Source organism: Myotis myotis, unplaced genomic scaffold (genome assembly GCF_014108235.1).
Source record: "Myotis myotis isolate mMyoMyo1 unplaced genomic scaffold, mMyoMyo1.p scaffold_m19_p_15, whole genome shotgun sequence".
Lineage (NCBI taxonomy): Eukaryota > Metazoa > Chordata > Mammalia > Chiroptera > Vespertilionidae > Myotis > Myotis myotis.
Window position 1 is genome coordinate 14,355,811 of NW_023416319.1, and position 18,767 is coordinate 14,374,577.

An 18,767-nucleotide genomic window follows, 5' to 3' on the forward strand; every position below is an offset into this window, starting at 1 on the left:
GGTTCCATTCCAGTCAAGGGCACATACCTCGGCTGTAGGTTCCATCCTGGCCCTGGTCAGGGTACATGCAGGAGGCAACCAATCGATGTGTCTCTCACATCGATGTTTCTCTCTGTCTCTCCCTTTCCCTTCTACTCTCTCTGAAAATCAATGGGAAAATATCCTTGGGTGAAGATTAACAAAACAAAACAAATAAACAAAAAGAGTTCGTTCATGGGGATGTGAGTGACAGCACACAGACGCTGAGACACTGTCCAGATTGAGCAGAAGGCTATGGTTCTACGGCTGGAATATCAGAGAAACAAGTATTCCTGTTTCTGCCTTCGTCTATTGAGAAATCTAATTGTTCCAATACAGACCAAATAATAATTGTAACAATAGTTACAGACCAAATACTAGTTGGTCTGAAAGGACAAAATAACTAGGGATAGTCGGGGCATTGAATCAAGAGCTATAATCCAGTTTCCTTTTCTCTCCCAGAACTCTGAACTGTGTGTATAAAACACAGTTGGTGTTCACAGGATGCTTTGGAAATTATATTTTTTAATTCAGAGCATAGTTTTGTGGGTATAGACAGCATCGGGTGAAGCCATTCCTTCCAAAGACATTGGTGTAGGTGTTTATATGTACAAGGTACTCGTCACCACCACCTCCCTGCCACACAGACAACACACCCACCCCTCTCTTGTGCAGGCCATAAGTGGCCATATCCTGACTTTTTAAGGGAATTATACTAAGGTATTCAAAAGAGACATGGAGTAGGTACCATTTCAAACGGTGTGAATTTTGTTTTACTTTTATATTAACCATATAATTAAGCATATCATATGTTTTAGTGCATGTTTCCTAATCTCTATTTCTTTGACTTTCACCTCCACTGAAATAAAAGCAAGATACAAGTAAAAAGCATTTCACTTTAGAGCAAGGACTAGGAAGAGGCAAAATTATACCAAACCAACTTTACCTTGTCACAACCAAGGCAAAAATAGTATGGATGTATAAAGCAACACTGATCAGTAGAGACACTTTCTGATTAGGGGCAGGGCTCATGTTCCATGTGGAACATGCATTCACGCCTATAAAAGCTTTTTGCAAAATGTGCTCCCCAGAAGTTGTTCTAAAGGATTTATCTGGTGTGACATGAGATAAAGGTTCCATAGTGAAATAAGCATAGAAATAAACAACTTCAAGTTCGGCAGGCTTCTTCACTGGGGGCTTCCCAATACCCAAACCTGAATCCTGAGTCTTTAGAGGGTAGAGTTGGATCATCAGTACTTAAAGTTATTCTAACACAGAAAGACTGAGGAAAAGAGAAGCATTTTGTGTAGTGTTCTTCAGAATACATTTCAAGAAATACTGCCTTTTAGAATAGGTACATAAAATGTTTCTTTTTTTTTCAAAAAGAAGGGAGATTGGTACGTAGCTAAGAGCATCTGGCCATGACCTTCTCATGGAGCTCTCTAGCCAGTGCTTCTCCAACTTAAAGTGCACATTAAATCACCTGGGGAGATGTTATATGCTCCTGATCAGTAAGTGTTGTCTGAGATTCTGCGTGTCTAACAACTTCCCAGGTGATGTTGAGTTGCTGGTCCATGAAACACACTTTGAATAGCAAAGGGCTAGAACACATGTGCCTTCAAATGATGAATGTGTCCAGGAATTGTTCAGAGTGCTATGCTGTCTGACAAGCCTTTACACAAGAGGGTGAGTCCACGGATGGGGCTTACCAGTAAAACCTGTTGGGGGTGATGCGTTCATGCATGAGTTGCCAGCGTCTCCCAAAGTCCATGGAGCTGTAGAGCTGCAAAACAATGAAGTGAGGAGAGCATGAGCATCAAGGCACACTTCCCACAGGAATACCTGGGTCTTCCCCCTGGAGAAGAACATCCCAACACACCAGAGAACCTAACACACCCTAGCAGTCATCTGATTTATCCAGATAAAATTATGTGAATATGACTGTGCTATGCTTATCATCATGCCTCCCAGCACAAGTAGGTGCTTAATATATATCCAATAAACTGATGCTTGTGAGCTGAGTATAAATCCATGTCTAATGCCATCCATCATTCTCTCTTTTAGGGGGTAAAACCTTTAGTAAAATTGTATCTTCCCTTTTCCTCAAAGTCTTCAGCTATGTCTAAAATAATTCAGCCAGATTTTTTTCAATTTTACAACTCCTATGTGTAAGGTACTCTGGTGAATATCAAGATAAAGAAGAGGTAGGCTCTGTGCTCAGAGAGAAAATGGAACACCTATGTGATATGAAAATGCTCATCAGATGGGATCTGAGCTAATATTATATGCAAAATATTGGGCTCTTTCAGTTTCACCTCTTACTGCTCCTATATATAATCTAAGTGAACTGGACTCCCCAATGCCACTAACGATACCAGGCTTATTTATACTCCCAGGTCTTTGCAAGATGGAAAAGATAAGGCCACTCTTGTGCCTAATGGAAGATTAACCATCCATGCAGGAACAGCACAAGTGTGACTTCCTGCTCTGACCACTGCAGCCCACGTATCTTTCTTCCTTCTCAGTTTACTGTACTCATCGCGTGTTTCCACTGAGCACTAATCACAGGCTAATCTATATGGTTACATCTTTCAGATTTGCCTATATTTAGTTGTATTTATACTCTGCTGCATAAATCAATAATTAAAACAGGCAGGTAGGGGTGGAAAGCAACTCAGAGAATGAGAAAAAAATTCTAGAAGAGCACCAGAACTTTGGAAAAATCAAAAACAACCCTCTGCATGGCCAATACAGTCAGATTCTACTGTCACTTATTCTATGGATGTAGAGTCTGATCCCTTTATAATGCATAAGGGAAAGGCATTATAAAGAAACTTATAGAGTGGGGGTTATTTTCTATTGAATGCCTGAATTATCTGATCTAATAATAATAATAGTAATAATAGTAGTAATAATAAGAGTAATAATAATGATAGTTCAACAACATTGCTCTGTCACATACATTTGAGCCTTAAAATGACACTGAAAGAAAGAAAGGACAGTTATTACTAACTTAAACTCCTGCTCTCAAGCAATTTTTGATCAACCCAGGCAGAGTTAACCACTCACTCCAGAGTCACTGCTATTTTTGCTATCTGCCTCTAGGAAGCTGTTCACGCTAAGCCATTTATGGTTGGCGTGCCTCTCCTCCTACTAGACTGTGAGTCAAAGAGGTGCAGGGGTCATGCCTTATTCACCTTATACAATGTCTGGCACCTAACAGGTGAACACATAAATCTCTTTCACAGTTAAGCAAACTCAATCTTGGAGAAGTTAAGTTTTGGTCAAACGAACTAGGATTTAAGTTTTCTGATGCCTAGAGCATGTCTCATTCCATGTAATCATGATATATAGATTATAATAAAAATTTTACCATGTTTATACTTCCTACACAAACTATTTTAGGTAGAGAAATTGAAAAAGGCCAAAGTAAGTGACCCTCAAGTTTACAGAAATGGGGGTTAGGTGAAGAACATCCCTGTAATTGCATTCCCAGTAGCTCCTCACCCACAGAGATGTGCTACCAAGTATAACACACCCAGGTAACTGGGCTGTCTATTCAGTTCTGAGGCCATAATCATATAGCCCATATAGAAATCATTTTTGCATGAGTTTCTGGTAGTTTCAAAAAAGCTTTAAGGGACTTGAAAAAATTTGGCCTGTTTCAATTTAATTCAGCAAATATTTATTGAATATTGGCATTATGAACTACATACAAAGTCTCTTTCTGTCCAGTAAATGACAGATGTATATGTGTGAGAGAGTGAAATTATTATACTTACTGTTTTTTAAAAAATATATTTTTATTGATTTCAGAGAGGAAGGGAGAGGGAATGAGAGATATAAACAACAATGATGAGAGAGAATCATTGACTGGCAGCTCCTGAACTTTCCCCTCCTGGGGATCAAGCCTGCAACCCGGGCATGAGCTCTGACCAGGGATCGAACCTTCACCTCCCAGTTCAAAGGAGATGCTCAACCACTGAGTCATGCTGGTCAGGCCATACTATCTTTTGATACTTAAATTAGCCAAAAAGGTAGTTAAGGAGATATATTTGCATTCCCATTTATAGACTAAAATACACTTGGTCTACAAAGTGACTGCAGCAACAATATGAAAAACTAGGACATCTATACTGATTTAGGGGATGGAAAGTTTATACTATACCACACCAACTCTACACCAACTCTCAACTCTCATTGTATTTTTTCAAACTGGGCCCTCACCCCACGAGTAAGTCCTAACTCTATAGGTGCCCGACTCAGCAGATGTGAAATGCCAGCAGCACTCATCCCCATCAGTCTGAGTCCCTTTCTTTATTTACCAGCTCAATGAATACAACAAGACTAGCTCTACACCATTATATGACAGAGCACACAGAACCACATCCAATTCTTTAAGCATCAAAACGGGTAACTGCTGACAATTAAAGCATACATATAGGTACATCACACATAAAGAAGGGAAATGGGGCTAAGGCTAAAGATCTAGAAGCTGAGAAATGGGCAAGATTAACAGAGGTAGAAATGGAACAATGAGGATTCGAGAGAAATATTTCCTGTGCAAGGCCTTTGGAGATAAGTGGTGTAGAAAGGAGAAAAAGTGAATAGAGGTTGTACTGGGTAGAAGAGACAATGAGAACAAAGGTGTTAATATGCCTAACGTATTGAGCTTGGCTTGTGGGGAAGGTTTTCAGAGGAAGGAGGTTAGAGATGAGTGTTACTGGCCAAAAGGAGGTAGAGGTTGTCTGTCTGCCAGTGTGTTAATCTATCTCTCTTTCTATCCAACTGTCTATCTATCTATTTGTGGATGTTTCTATATTTATCTATATGTATATTTACATTGGGGTGGTTTAGCAGGAAGAACAGGTTGGTTAGGACCAGAGCATCCCACTGAGAAGTACATATACAGGACATGGGTAAACCATGAGAGTCACACTGACCATGTGGGAGTCTCAATTTTCCAGGAAAATAGTCAGTCCCTCCATCAAGAGGATTCTGGTAGTAACAGGATGCCCCCTGCCCCAGATCCTGCTAGCACTCCTCTCATCTTTGGCTCTTCCTGACAGAGAAAGAACAAGAGATCAGCTGCTGATCTCCTCATCCAAGCCTGTTCCACCTCCTGCCTCCCCTGTCTCTGGTTTTGCTTTTTCAGCTCTTCAGTTTGACTGATGGGAGAAAAATTAAATTGAATTCTCTGCCTAGAGGCGGGTTCAGATGAGCAGAAAGAGCAGGCTCCTATTCATTAAGGGCCTTGGGTTAGCTGCTTTGTCTCTCAATATAGTAAGTTGCTGAGTCTGAAACAAATTTTATTCTATCAGGAGCTGGATCTTTGCAACCTCTCCATTTGTGCATGTGTTCATCCATTTCTTCATTCATTCATTCATTCATTCATTCATTCATTCATTCATTCATTCATCTATTCATTCATTCATCCATTCAGTAAAAGTATATCAAGCACCTGCTATGCTTTAAGCACTGAACTAAGTGCTGGGCTTACAAAGGTTTAAAATGCCCAAAAGAGTGGAAGACATAAATTCAGACAACTATACTGCCATGCAATAAACACCATAATATTAATACCAGTTATCTATGCAATTGAGCTTGGGGGCAATTGGTCATTTCTTCTTTTGGTTATCTAGATTTTTAAAATTATTGTGAATATGTATTACTTTAATAATTGAAAAATTAAAGCTCTACCATTCAAATAGAAGTAAAGCACATAGGCAACCATTCCATAATAAGTTTTAGAAGAGTATTTAATGATATGAAAATGTTCATAATATATAATTTATTTTAGGATAAATTATATAATTATGTAATTTTTAATTTATTTTTAAATTTTATAAAATATATTACAAAACCTGAGTTTTTAAACTTATACATTTATAATAATAACTTTCTAATATACACATTATATTTATCTCTAAAACCACCTTTTAAAGACTCAAGAAGTAAAATTCTAATTTTTTCTTGAGGGGATTGGAATTAGACAAGGCAATATGGGATTTTCCATAAAATGGTGTCTCACAGAGATTATCATGAATAGTGGTGAATCCGTCCTTGGACAGGCAGGGTATTGGCTCACATATTTATATAGTCCTGCATGGCTTCAACCCAATGTGCAGCATGCAACATTCTAATAAAGTGTATTTTCCAATAATAAATATCTTTAAAAACAGTCCTTGCTTATGCAAAGTTACATACACAAGACCAAGTTGACCTTCATACCCCACCTTATGACGCCCCTTCATTCACGGACATCAATCTTGATCTTTTACCACAGAGCTAACCAGATCCTCTCCTTCCTTCCTTCCACTATATGTCACGGTCTCATATCTCTTAACAAGCACGCCTTCAGTAGCAACATGCACAGAGCCCTAAATGAATTATTGGAACAGCTGGAAAATATGAAAGAACACACTCTTTTCCTTATTGATTCAGTTATTAGTTCCCTAATTATATCAGCCTGCCAGGGAAAAGCATCTGATAGCTGAAGAACTAAAGAGGCAATTTAATCAATGTAATAATATTCCACAGGAAGAACAAATTGTATCTGAAAAGCTTAAGTGAGAAAAATAATATGATTGCATTGGGAGGTTGTAGGTTGAATGGTGTCCCCTTGAAAAAGATATGTTGAATCCCTGACCCCCAGTATCTCAGACTGTGACCTTATTTGAAAATCGGGTTAAAATGAGGTCAGGGTGAGCCCTAATCCAAAACAACTGATACCCTCATAAGGAAAAAAAAAATTGGACACGGAGACAGACAGGCACAGAGGGAAGACAGTGTGAAGGCACGCAGAGAGAAGACCATGCAAAGATAGAGGATTGTAGTGATGTGTCTAAAAACCAAGGAATGTCAAAGACTGCTGAAAAGTCACCAAAAGGAACAAGAAAAGAATTCCCCAATAGGATTAGGGGGGAGCATGATCTTGCCAACACATTGATTTTGGACTTCCAGCCCCCTGAAGTGTGGGACAATAAATTTCTATTGTTCAAGATCACCCAGTTGGTGGCATATTGCTACAGCAGCCATAGGAAACCGGTACTGGCATCTCACACCAACCACCAGGAGGAATCGTGGCAAATCTTGCCACTTTCTGTTGTTTTGTTGTCTCCACACCTTATCAGTTAGTGGTCAGCCCAGAAGTCTGGGTTAGGGCCAGGTTGTTGAATCTGTGGTTAAAATCCAAACTCTCATTTTCCAGTATTTCCCTGTCCTATGCATTTTCACTGCAATCCCTAAGGACATTTTTTTTTAAGAATAAATAATCACATGGTGGCGACCAGACATACTCAGGAAAAGCAACAAAATATACATTTTTATAGCAGTTTTTGGTGCTCCAGCTAGATTCCCTAGAGCCAGTAGATCTCCCATGTGGAGGGAAGGATGGTTAGAAACTCTTTTATATAAAAGCTTCCCCTCTAGGCAAATTCAAACTTAATGCCTAACTGTCCTAATTTTTTTTTCTCAAAACCTATGGAGTTTAGGTAGCATTATGCTGAACTGTGGTCATGAGAATTTTGTCTTTCAAATAAAATTAGGCTAATTTCTGCTCAAAATAAAAAGGGCTCTCCACCTATTTTCTTGGTAGCCACAGGGCAGGTGGGAGGGCGTGGCTGGACTTTATAGGGCTATAGAGCAGGTGGGAGGGCTTGGCTGGGCTCTGTAGGGCTTCAGGGAGAATCCCTTGGGCAGGGGCAGCATTTGTGGTAGTTGGAGAGAAACCAGGGTCACACAGCAGCAAAGAGTCCATCACAACATGTGCCTCTAGTTCCTTCCTCAGACATTCTCCAAGAAATCTCTCTCTCTCTTTTTATATATATATAAATATATATTATATTATATTATTGATTTTTTACAGAGAGGAAGGGAGAGGGAGAGTCAGAAACATTGATCAGCTGCCTCCTGCACGCCCCCTACTGGGGAGTGCCTGCAACCAAGGTACATGCCCTTGACTGGAATCGAACCTGGAACCCTTCAGTCCATAGGCGGATGCTCTGCTCTATCCACTGAGCCAAACCGGTCAGGGCAGAAATCCCTCTCTTGATAGCTGGTGGGGATAACAGCACCCAATGTCCCTCTAAGCTCTGGGCACATAAGAACTTCTGTCCTCAGCAACCATTTTCCTTTGCCCTTGGAAGATATAAGACATCTAAACCATAAAAAATGTTTATTTAAAAATATATACATTCACCTAGTCATGCTATTCTTTTGTAGAAGTCACCATTTTTCTTCCCTTTTGGAAGATTTCTAGCCATATAGGTTTGATCTCTCCCAGATGGCTTATATCATTCATCTCTTCATTCAACAAATATTGATCAAATGTCTATAAAAAGTAAGAACTGTTCTATGGGTTTAGGGTACATCAGGGAGCCAAACAGACAAAAAGTCTCTGGAGTCTTACATTCTAATGGAGATTAAAAACTCAGATGATTGAGCTCAAATCCAGTGTGAATATATGAAAGACTTGTAAGAAAAATACTACCATATTTGTAAACAGTTCATTTTGATGGCATTCAAAACATTAAGCAAATGTATTTGATTACCCAAGAAGATTTTCCCCATCTATATTGAAACACTTAGCTATCTTTGTTTTCCTGCTTTTGATAGAGTTCAACAAATGTTTCACTTTCCTTTCAGATCTAGGAAAAACACATATAAGTGAGTTAATTCTCTGCACAAGACATTCCACCACAATGCTAGGAAGAAACAGGGAATCCAAAGAGCTCTTGTGAATAGGAGAGCCGGTGAGATCAGGCTCTATACTTTTCCAAAGGAACCTGAAATTTCTGATTTTGTATGGGAAGTCTACATATTTTTAAATTTTGGTTAAAAATTTTAAATATACTGAAGGAGTGGTCAGTTCTGCTGGGTTGGGTGCTGGGCCATGAGCTGAGTCATAATGAATGAGTAGAAGTTGTCCTGAAGGATAAGTTCCTCCAACACACTGCAGATAACAAAAGTGGAAAATTCTGGTCATTAGGGAAGATGTTGGAAATAAGACAGAAACATTATCTCATTCTCCTACAAAAGTACAATTTACTTGGCCCTAGTTCAGTGAACATTGGTCTGATCACCACATCTAAAAGGAGAATGAACAGAGATGGAAAAGGATCCAAAGGATTCAAGAGGAACAGGAGGTGCCCAGCCAGCATACTCAGTGGTTGAATGTTGACCTCTGAACCAATGTTGACCTCTGAACCATCCCCAGTTGGGGGTGTGCAGGAGGCAGTCGAATGATGATTCTCTCTCATCATTGGTGTTTCTATCTCTCTCTCCCTCTCCCTTCCTCTATGAAATCTCTAAAAATATATTTTAAAAAAAAAGAGGAAGAGAAGGAAACAACTCCACATGAATGTGGGTGTGAAGATAAACTAAAGACTTAAAGATGGACTGGGAGAGTGAAGGCTGTAGCAGCAGATGAGTGTAGGGAGACATAGTTGTTTATTAAATTTATAAACTCCCTCCCTTGAAACCTAAGAGGCTGGATTACAACACCAAGGAAACAAGAACTACTTTTTTATTTTTATTTCAGGGAGGAAGGGAGAGGGAGAGAGAGACAGAAACATCAAGGATGACAGAGAATCATTGATTGGCTGCCTCCTGCATGCCCCACAGTGGGTATCCAGCCCACAACCTGGGCATGTTCTCTGATGGGGAATCGAACTGAAACCTCCTGGCTCATAGGTAGATGCTCACCACTGAATCACGCTGGCCAGCTAAGGACTACTTTTAAAAGTAAATTTATAAGACTCATGACTAAGAAGTTGGTTAAAAAGGTACAAGCTATCCTATAAACAGTTTCAAACATTGTTTGAGACTCAGGGCTTCTTAAAATTTTTCATCAAAACATCTCCAACAGCCAAAGGAATCTGGGGGTTTGATCATAAGCAGGCTGACATAAGGGCAAATATTTTTCATTCTCTAATTCTTCCTATAAAATCCCATGGATATTTTGTAGACTTCACTATATCTGTGCTTAGAATAAAAGATAAATTTACAAGTGAATTGAACCCTCTTTAAAGACACTACATATCTATCATACTTTTTATTCACCACTGTCCTAAGGGTGTGTTTTTGAGCCTCAGTTTGAAGAAGAGGGGCAAGTGACAGCCAGAATGTCTGACACATATTAGGAACTGGGGTACTAATGATGGGGTGACACATTTAACTCACTCAAGTGTGTTTTGTACAGGGTGATTACAAGTGGAGTTGTGTTCATTTCTTGATGCCTATGCCAATTGGAATCCTGGACTTGATATTGGGAGACACCCTATAAGCAGGGTTTTCAGTTAAGTCTTCTTACCAGTAGTTATAAGGAACAAGGTCAAGGGAAATGTGGTTTTGGTGATGCCAGACTTGCAAGCAAGTGGTTGCATTAGATCCTGTCAGCTAACATAGTAAGCCTTATTTTGCCTGAGTATACCCCCAGTTTCAGGGGCTACAAGTATATTTAGAGAGCCAAAGCCTCCTATCTCCCAAGCCAGTATTCTACTCCCTCCTAGAGGTGCTGGTGACTCTAAAGGCCCGTTTGAGAAAAAAGCACAGATGATGCTTGTCCCCATGTTCCCCAATGCCCACCCCAAAGTACAGAGTGCTTTCCTCCAATTGTGCATGTAGCAAAAGGCTCATAATGATACCGATGCCTACACTCTGTCAACGGGGTGCCACCATGCTCATTTCACACTGACCTTCTCAAACATTCCATGAACTTCATCCATTCTAAGGGCTGTTGCACATTCTGTCCCCTTTACCTAAAACCCCCTCTTTGTCTCTGTACTTCTCCCTCTTTCTATTCATGTACTGAACGCCTATTCATATGTCAGGTATCAGCAGAAATAACACTTCCTAAGGGAAACCATCTTTGGTCCCCTCCTGACCCAGATAGGAACAGGTCCACCTATTATCTGCTCCCATGGCTCTCCATTCTCTTATTTCAGAACATTCATCAAAGTATGAAATTATATGCTTATGTAATGATATGATCTAGTCTGTCTTTAATTCTAGGTAGTGGGGATCACTACTTTAATAGTCCCAGGTGCTTAACACAGTGCCAGCTACAGGAGAATAGTTGCTCAATAAAAAATCTGCTGAATTAATACATAAATATTGCTCTTCAAATTTTCAGAATTCTATTCCTTCCAACTGAAGGTCCCCTTCTCTTCTCAAATTTGTCTAATTCTACTCTACTTTTAATATTAGTTCAAATCATCTCCTTTCTGAAGCCATCCTTTGCCACACTTGGACAAAAGAAGCAAGATTACAACAGAAAGACTAAAGAACTATGCTTAAAAGCAAATTCATAAAACTCATTACCATAAGAAGTTGGTGAGAAGGAGTGTCCTATAAATAGTATCTCTTGTCTCATATTTAGCACCCAGTGCCCAACCAGGTTCTAACAACAGGTTTCTCTTATAAGCTTTTGAATTGTTTTTATTTAACTCATCCAAATATTGATCAATTCATTCATATACTTATGCTTCAAAACTTCAGCCCAGCCGGCATGGCTCAGTGGTTGAGCATCGGCCTATGAACCAGGAGGTCATGGTTTGATTCCCAGTCAGGGGACATGCTCAGGTTGTGGGCTCGATCCCCAGTGGGGGAGGGGGGGGGGTGCACTGGGGGAAACCAATCAATCATTCTCTCTCATCATTGATGTTTCTATCTCTCTTTCCCTCTCCTCTCCCTTCCTCTCTGAAATCAATAAAAAAAAAAGATTAAAAAAAAAAAACTTCAGGTAATCTCTTTAAATAGATTAGAGGCTTCTAGATAAGAGGAATCACATCTGAAATATTGATTCCCCCTCAAAGAAACTGCCACTGGCAAAATAGAAATAGAGAATAATACACTTTTATAGCTGGCAGTGGCCTTAGAGATCATCAGAACCATTCTTTCATACATGGGGAATCTAAGGCTCAGAGAACCCAAGTGACTTGCCTAATGTCACACAGCCAGTTAGTAGTGGAGCAGGAATTCAAACCCAGGGGTCCAGACTTCCACCTCAATGCTCTTTTTCACGCTCAGGGCTCTTTTTTTTGTTAACTGCTTGATTTTAAAAGAAAAACAAGTTAAAATAACTTCATAGAAATAATGGCTCATTTGAGTATGCTATACATGAATAACACTGCACCTTGTATTTATCTAGCACTTGTATTTAGAAATCATTTTCACAATTCATTTTATCCTCTTTTATATTGAAGATCATTTTCTGAGCTAACAGTCACATAAAATAATCTTACAATTTACATAGTATTTACCAAAATCCATTCTTTTGTCTCCATAGTCCTATTCTCTTGACCATTTTCCATAGCAATCAGATCCTATTCAATTTTATACATTACTATTCAGAAACATCTCATATTAAGCAATACCCTTTAAACATAAATGTTGGTATTCCTCCGTGAGCTGACTCTATTTATTCTGATCCACATTCCCCTCCCCCGCCTCCCTTCACCTGAGTTTTCTCTCACCTTAATGGTTTGGTTTAACATCACATTGTATTATTAATATCCACGTCATTGCCTACTATTATCCTGGACTTTTCACTGTGTCCAATTTGTCTTTAACTCTTTTCCAAGTTCAGATCTGTTTTCCTTTTCCAAAGACTTGAATCTAAAACAGGAGAGACCTTAAATCTCTCACTTTTAGGTCATTTATTTAAGTTACTATTTCTCAGTATAAAAAATACTAATAACACCTGGTTTCAATTTCAAAGAAATGAAGGCTTTACTATCCCCAGAATATGAAACACCATTTGAAACATATCTCCAGGTGGACTTTGAAATATACTTATCATTGTCGTATTAACATATGGCCAGGAAATCTGAGTTCATTCAAACTCAAGATATTAAAGAAAAAATAGTGTGTGCATTACAGGCAATTCTTTCAGTGAGATAAGGAAAAAAAAAATGGGGGAAAACTAATTGTGAAGCATTTTCCTGGACATGAATTTGTGTATACGTTGTCTGGTTTAATTAACACAAAATAAGCATTGTGGGATGGTTATTTCTGTCCACACTTCCTGGAGGAAAATGCGGAGGCCCTATGGGCTTCATGCGCTTGCTCAGAACATCTGATTCCAAAATCAGTGCTCATTCTAACGCACCTAGTGCCACTGAAAATAAAGGTTTTCAAGACAATGGCCTGAATTGTGAGGGACCCCAAACTATGACCTACATGAAAAGTTGTAGAAACGGGATTTTTGGCACATAAGAAACTGGCCAATGAACAAAGAGGTTTATAACTGTTTTAAAATATGGAAAAACGTTGTGGAAGGACAATGAGGCTTTCCTCTGGGCTACATCAAAAGGCAGAGGTAGGCCCCAAAGATCAAATATAGATGGAGCAAATGCGGGCTTGATAGAAGAAATACTATTCTAATGAAAAGAACCCCCTGAGGCGGGAAGAAGCTGCCTTGCATGGCAGCAAGTTCTCCAGGGAGTTAGATGGATGCACATTTGATCAAGGTGATCCTGTCAGGAAATTGAAGTGTCAGTGGAGATTTAAACCAATGAGTTCTTAGGCCCCTTATGATTTTGGATTCTTCATCCAAGAGCAATAATCCTAAGAATAGAACCCAAGGGAATAGTCACCATCGATGCTCCCTAGCATTGGAAAAGCTGGCAAATAAACTTTTTTTAAAGGCTCTGAAATGTTGTGAAAAAGGCCCATAACTCTGTGTGGTAGGCTTTGCCAGATTCATTTAGCTTCCCTGTATCTACTGCCTTTGTAAAGGGATTTCCAGCTCCTCCCGTCAAAAGCAAAAATTTATTTCCTCACATCTTGAATTGAGGTTGTCTTTCTTCCTTGTTTTGGCATCAGAACACAGTGGAAATAAATGTTTTGGCTCTGAGTGTAGCTCCTAAGAAACCTTAGGCACTTCCAATCCTTTGAAATGCTGTCACCCCCAGGTAAACAAACTGGTGTTAACCTGATGGAGGGTGAAAAAAACACATAGAAAAGAATCCAGGTACCCCTGTGAGGCCATCTCTGACCAGGATACAGCCAGCTGAGCTCTAAACATAAGAGAAAGCCCAGCCAAGATCAGCACAGCTGCCCACTCAACCACAACTGACCACAGACCCATAAATAAATCTAGACGAGACCAGAACTATCATCCAACTAACCCACAGAGTTATAATCAATAATGAATGTTTACTATTTTAAGCCTCTAAGTTTAGGAAGAGTTGGTTACACAGCATTAGCTAGCTGATACATAGACTTAGACTCAAGTCTTAGCTCTATCAATGACCTGACTGGGCTGTTTTGAGTAAGAGTTTATCTCAGTCTTGTTAAATAAATATGATGAATGGCTTTCTCCAAAAGAATGGCTCTCAAATTTCAAAGTTATTGTGATACCTGGTTAAAATGTACATTCCAAGGACTCCCCCAAAATTCTGATTCAGGAGGTCAAGAGTTGAGCCCAGAAATCTGCATTTTAACAAGTTAGCAGATTATTCTAATGTAAATATAAATGCTAAGGGGCCACATATTGAGAAACTCTGTTCTAGACAATTTTTGGGGAAGCTAGACATTTATGACTAAGCTCACTCCCCGGCCTTTAGTCAACCTCCCTTCCATCACAGGTAGACAATGTCCAGCTGAGTATTTGGAGTTCGTTAGGGATAGGAGAACCACAAGCTTGTTCTAGGGCCCATTAGAGAAAAGCGATTTGACCTATGTCCGACACGTTTTAACTCATGTGAACCCACTCCTAGCTTCATCCAGCCATGGCCTTGACAAAGGAAATGGGCAGACTGTTTCCATTTAAAAACATCCTGACCAACTGCCAGTGCTGGAGCTCAATTAAATAGCAAAAAGCATAGCTTCAGCTAAAATGCACAGTAACAGCTGGACTGTGTTCCCTGAAAGTACAATGCATTTATTACACAGATAATTAGACTTCCCTCTAGATACAAAGTGTTATGGTCTGTGCATTAAGCAAAAGAGACGTACTGGAGTCTGGACAGCCCTGCCTAAAGCTCTCAAATGGGGCTGATCCTTGGGTTCTAAAACAGGGTGAGCAGGGATCTGGGGTGGAGGTTAGAAGGCAGCCAATGCTTTGAGGGTCTTCTGTTCATGGCTTTACCAATATAAATCAGTGGCTCTTATCTCTTCATTAAAATTGTCTGGGAGTTTTCAATAATACTGATGGCTGGGCCCCATCTCAGAAATATTACATCAGAATCTTTTGGAATAGACTACCTGGGCATAGGTAATTTTAAAACTCCCCAGGTGATTCTAATGTGTAGACAGGATTGAATACTGATTGGTCTAAAGTGGAAGTTGAAAATTTATGATCCACTTTTTTTTATCCACCTATTTTTGCAAAGAAAGGTTGACTGGAATATAGCCGTACTCATTCAAAGTTGAGTTGTTGTAACAGAGAACATATGACTGGCAAAACCTAATGTATTTACTACCCAGTCCTTCACAGAAAGTGCCCACCCCACTCTTATGCACTGATCTCTAATACCAGTTAAAGGGGCCTGACAGGAGTTTTATCCTGAGTGCCTGCTTGGCTTTGTTTCACATTCCTTTTTCAAACAACAGAAGCTCAAAGTGCATAAAGAGAAGATGTCTAACAAGTACTTACTAAGTGTCGGGAACTAAGTTAAACAGTTTGCATTCTCTCATTTAGTTCCTACAATTACCCTGTAGAGAAATCCATTATCATTCCATTATCTGCATTCTATGGAATGGAAAACAAGATCTGGAAAGGACTAAGTCACTTGACCAAAAACACCAAGTAATTATGTAGGTCAGATGCCAACAAGGCTGTCTGATTCCATGCCTGTGTACCCAATAACCACACAGCCAAGATTCACAACATGGAAACATGGAACTTCTGAGCCAGGCTAGTGTGAACTTGGGCAAGCCAATACAAAGGGTGGGGATAGGGGTGGGTTTCTAAGTACCACCCTTAAGAGCTATGGTGAGAATAGGAATAGCATGATGTCTAATAAAATTAAAATATCTAGCAGAGTGAAATAATTATTTTGTCAGATTTCTTGAGTCATTTTTTACTATATTTCACTAATGTATTTTATCCTTGTGCTCAATCAGTAATTTAGTGAGCACCTTCCATGACCCAGGCATGGTTCTAGGTCAGCCGTGGGCAAACTATGGCCCGCGGGCCGAATCCGGCCCATTTGAAATGAATAAAACTAAAAAAAAAAAAAAGACCGTACCCTTTTATGTAATGATGTTTACTTTGAATTTATATCAGTTCACACAAACACTCCATCCATGCTTTTCTTCCGGCCCTCTGGTCCAGTTTAAGAACCCATTGTGGCCCTCAAGTCAAAAAGTTTGCCCACCCCTGTTCTAGGTGCTAAGGATACAGCTGAGAACAAGATGCCAGAAAACACCATTTGCAGATTCCTGACTTCATGGAGTTTACATGGTAGTGGGGAAAGTGAGCAATAAACAAATAGATATTTATATATTCATAAATAAAAAAACAAATATGTGTGTGTGCATTTATTTACAGTTGATTCTCATTATTCATAGTAGTAATGGTCTTCAGCGTCAGAGCAAACATGATGTAGCAAATACAAAACCTTGTTCCTAGTGGAAATGCAAGGTTAGGTTCCTGTGGGTCTGGGGTCATGATACAAGGTAAGCAAAAGTAGGTTTACAGTTGTTCATAGCCTATATAATAAAAGGCTAATATGCAAATTGACCAAATAGAGAACGACTGGTCACTATGATGCACACTGACCACCAGGGGGGAGATGCTCAATGCAGGAGCCGCCTCCTGGTGGTCACTGTGCTCCCACAGGGGGAGCGCCGCTCAGCCATAAGCCTGGCTCATGGCTGGCCAGCACAGCAGCGGTGGCAGGAGCCTCTCTTGCCTCCGCGGCAGCACTAAGGACCCCTCAGGGGACATCCAAACTGTGAGAGGGCACAGGCATGGCTGAGGGACCCCCACGCCCCCCCCCAAGTGCACAAATGTCATGCACCGGGCTCCTACTGAAAAATACAATAATTAATAAATGAACAATACAAGAATAAACTGTTTCAAGTACTCACAACTGTAAACCTATTTTTGTGAACACCTGTATTTTCATAAAAAAATCAATACACAACCTTGTTTTAAGTGTGTTTATTTTTAAAGACACCTTATTTAATATATATCGTTAATTCATTAACATTGGCCTCCTGGCTAGTAGCACTACAACTCATGTCTGAAGGCAGCTTAGCTAATGCATGCATTTACTACCTCAGGCATGTCACAGCCTTCTGGCCCTTAGGACTCTAGACAGCCCCATGGCCCTGAACTTGGGGACCATTTTTAACAGTGAATCCACCAAAAAAAAAAAAATACATAAAATAGACCACGAAAAGGATAATTTCTTACAGTATGAGAACTAAAACAAGAAAGCAGGCAGTCACTTTGTTAAACCTCAGCTGAGAACATGTTGAGAAATTTGCCAACTCAAATTTTTTGCCACTCTTCCATGTCCATGGATGACCACACACATATTTTGAGTGCTGGCAAATATATCTTAGCAAGTAGGTAAATTCTCAAATAGGGAACATGCCAATAATGAGGTTGACTGTATAATATCATACAGAGATAACTTAAAAGAGATCAAAGCAGAATAAGGGGATAGAACATGACTAGTGGTCCTGTTTTATGAAGGCAGACAAAGAAGACCTCTTTGAATAGTTAACATTTGAGCAGAAACATGAATGAAATCAAAGGTTGGGTGAGGTGAACATTCAAAAGAAAGTCACCTGGGATGGGAGAGGAGAACAGCAAAGAGCAGAAGTGGCAGCCTGGGTGGCACGTTAGAGGAGCATGCTACTCCAGACCAGAGTCGCTGGAGCAGTGGGCCAGAGGGAGGAGCATCTGGAGATGAGGCATCAATGATGACATCATGTAAAAGGCAGGTCTGCCCCAGATGGGACCTTGGGCTTCCTTCTCTACACAATGGACATGTACAGAGGGGTTTGAGAAGGTGGTCACAGGCCCATTTAAGTCTTAAATCTATGGAGAGCAGGACATGGGTCACCCAAAGGGAAAAGCAGAGAAGAGACCACTGAGGTGGTCCAGGGAAGGGGTGGTAGCTTGATCTGGCAGGCAAGTGATGGAGTTGGGACGGTGGAGGGATTTGCAAAACATCTGGGAGGCAACACCAGTAAGATTTGGTACTGGAATGGCTGTCAGGTCTGAGAGTGCATGAGGGCTCATACAGAACTCTTAGATGTTGGACTCAGTCCACTAAGTAGAGGAAGAAGATGAGAGAACTGATCATATTCAGGATATATTTCGAAGTTAGAAGTGACAAGATTTGCTGCTGTATTGGAATTGGATTTGAGAGAAAGACCCCTCTAAGATTTGGGGGGTGTCATCTACTGCAATTCAAATCTGGAAAGAAATGAGTGTGTAAAGATTTCATGAGTTGGTGGCGTGAATTAACTTACTCTTCTTTATATGTGTGCTTGTGTGTGACAGAGAGTGTGTCTCAACTGCATGTGAGACACACAGACAGAGATAGAAAGACAGAGAAGAAAGTTATAATGAAGTAATAGAAACTCATAACCTATTTATACATTACCCATGGTGTACTCTGCTAAGTGTAAGGCTGAGCAAAAACAAAACTCCCCGGAGGAGCCTGAAATCTAATGGGGGGAACTAACAAGTAAACAGGTGATTATTTTTAAATTTTCAAACAGTTTCTAAAGTCAAAGAGTGTCAAGCAATGCCCAAGTCTGCACAGAAAGAACACGGGCGT

The 18,767-nt window shown here is 40.0% G+C and overlaps 1 protein-coding gene across 1 annotated transcript in view; it reads right to left on the bottom strand.

Annotated features, from left to right (window-relative positions):
• Positions 1–18,767, bottom strand: part of SORCS3 (sortilin related VPS10 domain containing receptor 3) — a 514,894-nt gene that overhangs the window by 179,697 nt on the left and 316,430 nt on the right. The window contains exon 5 of the mRNA XM_036336059.1: positions 1,728–1,801. Within this exon, the coding sequence (XP_036191952.1) occupies positions 1,728–1,801 (74 nt within the window). The remainder of the gene's footprint in view (positions 1–1,727; positions 1,802–18,767) is intronic.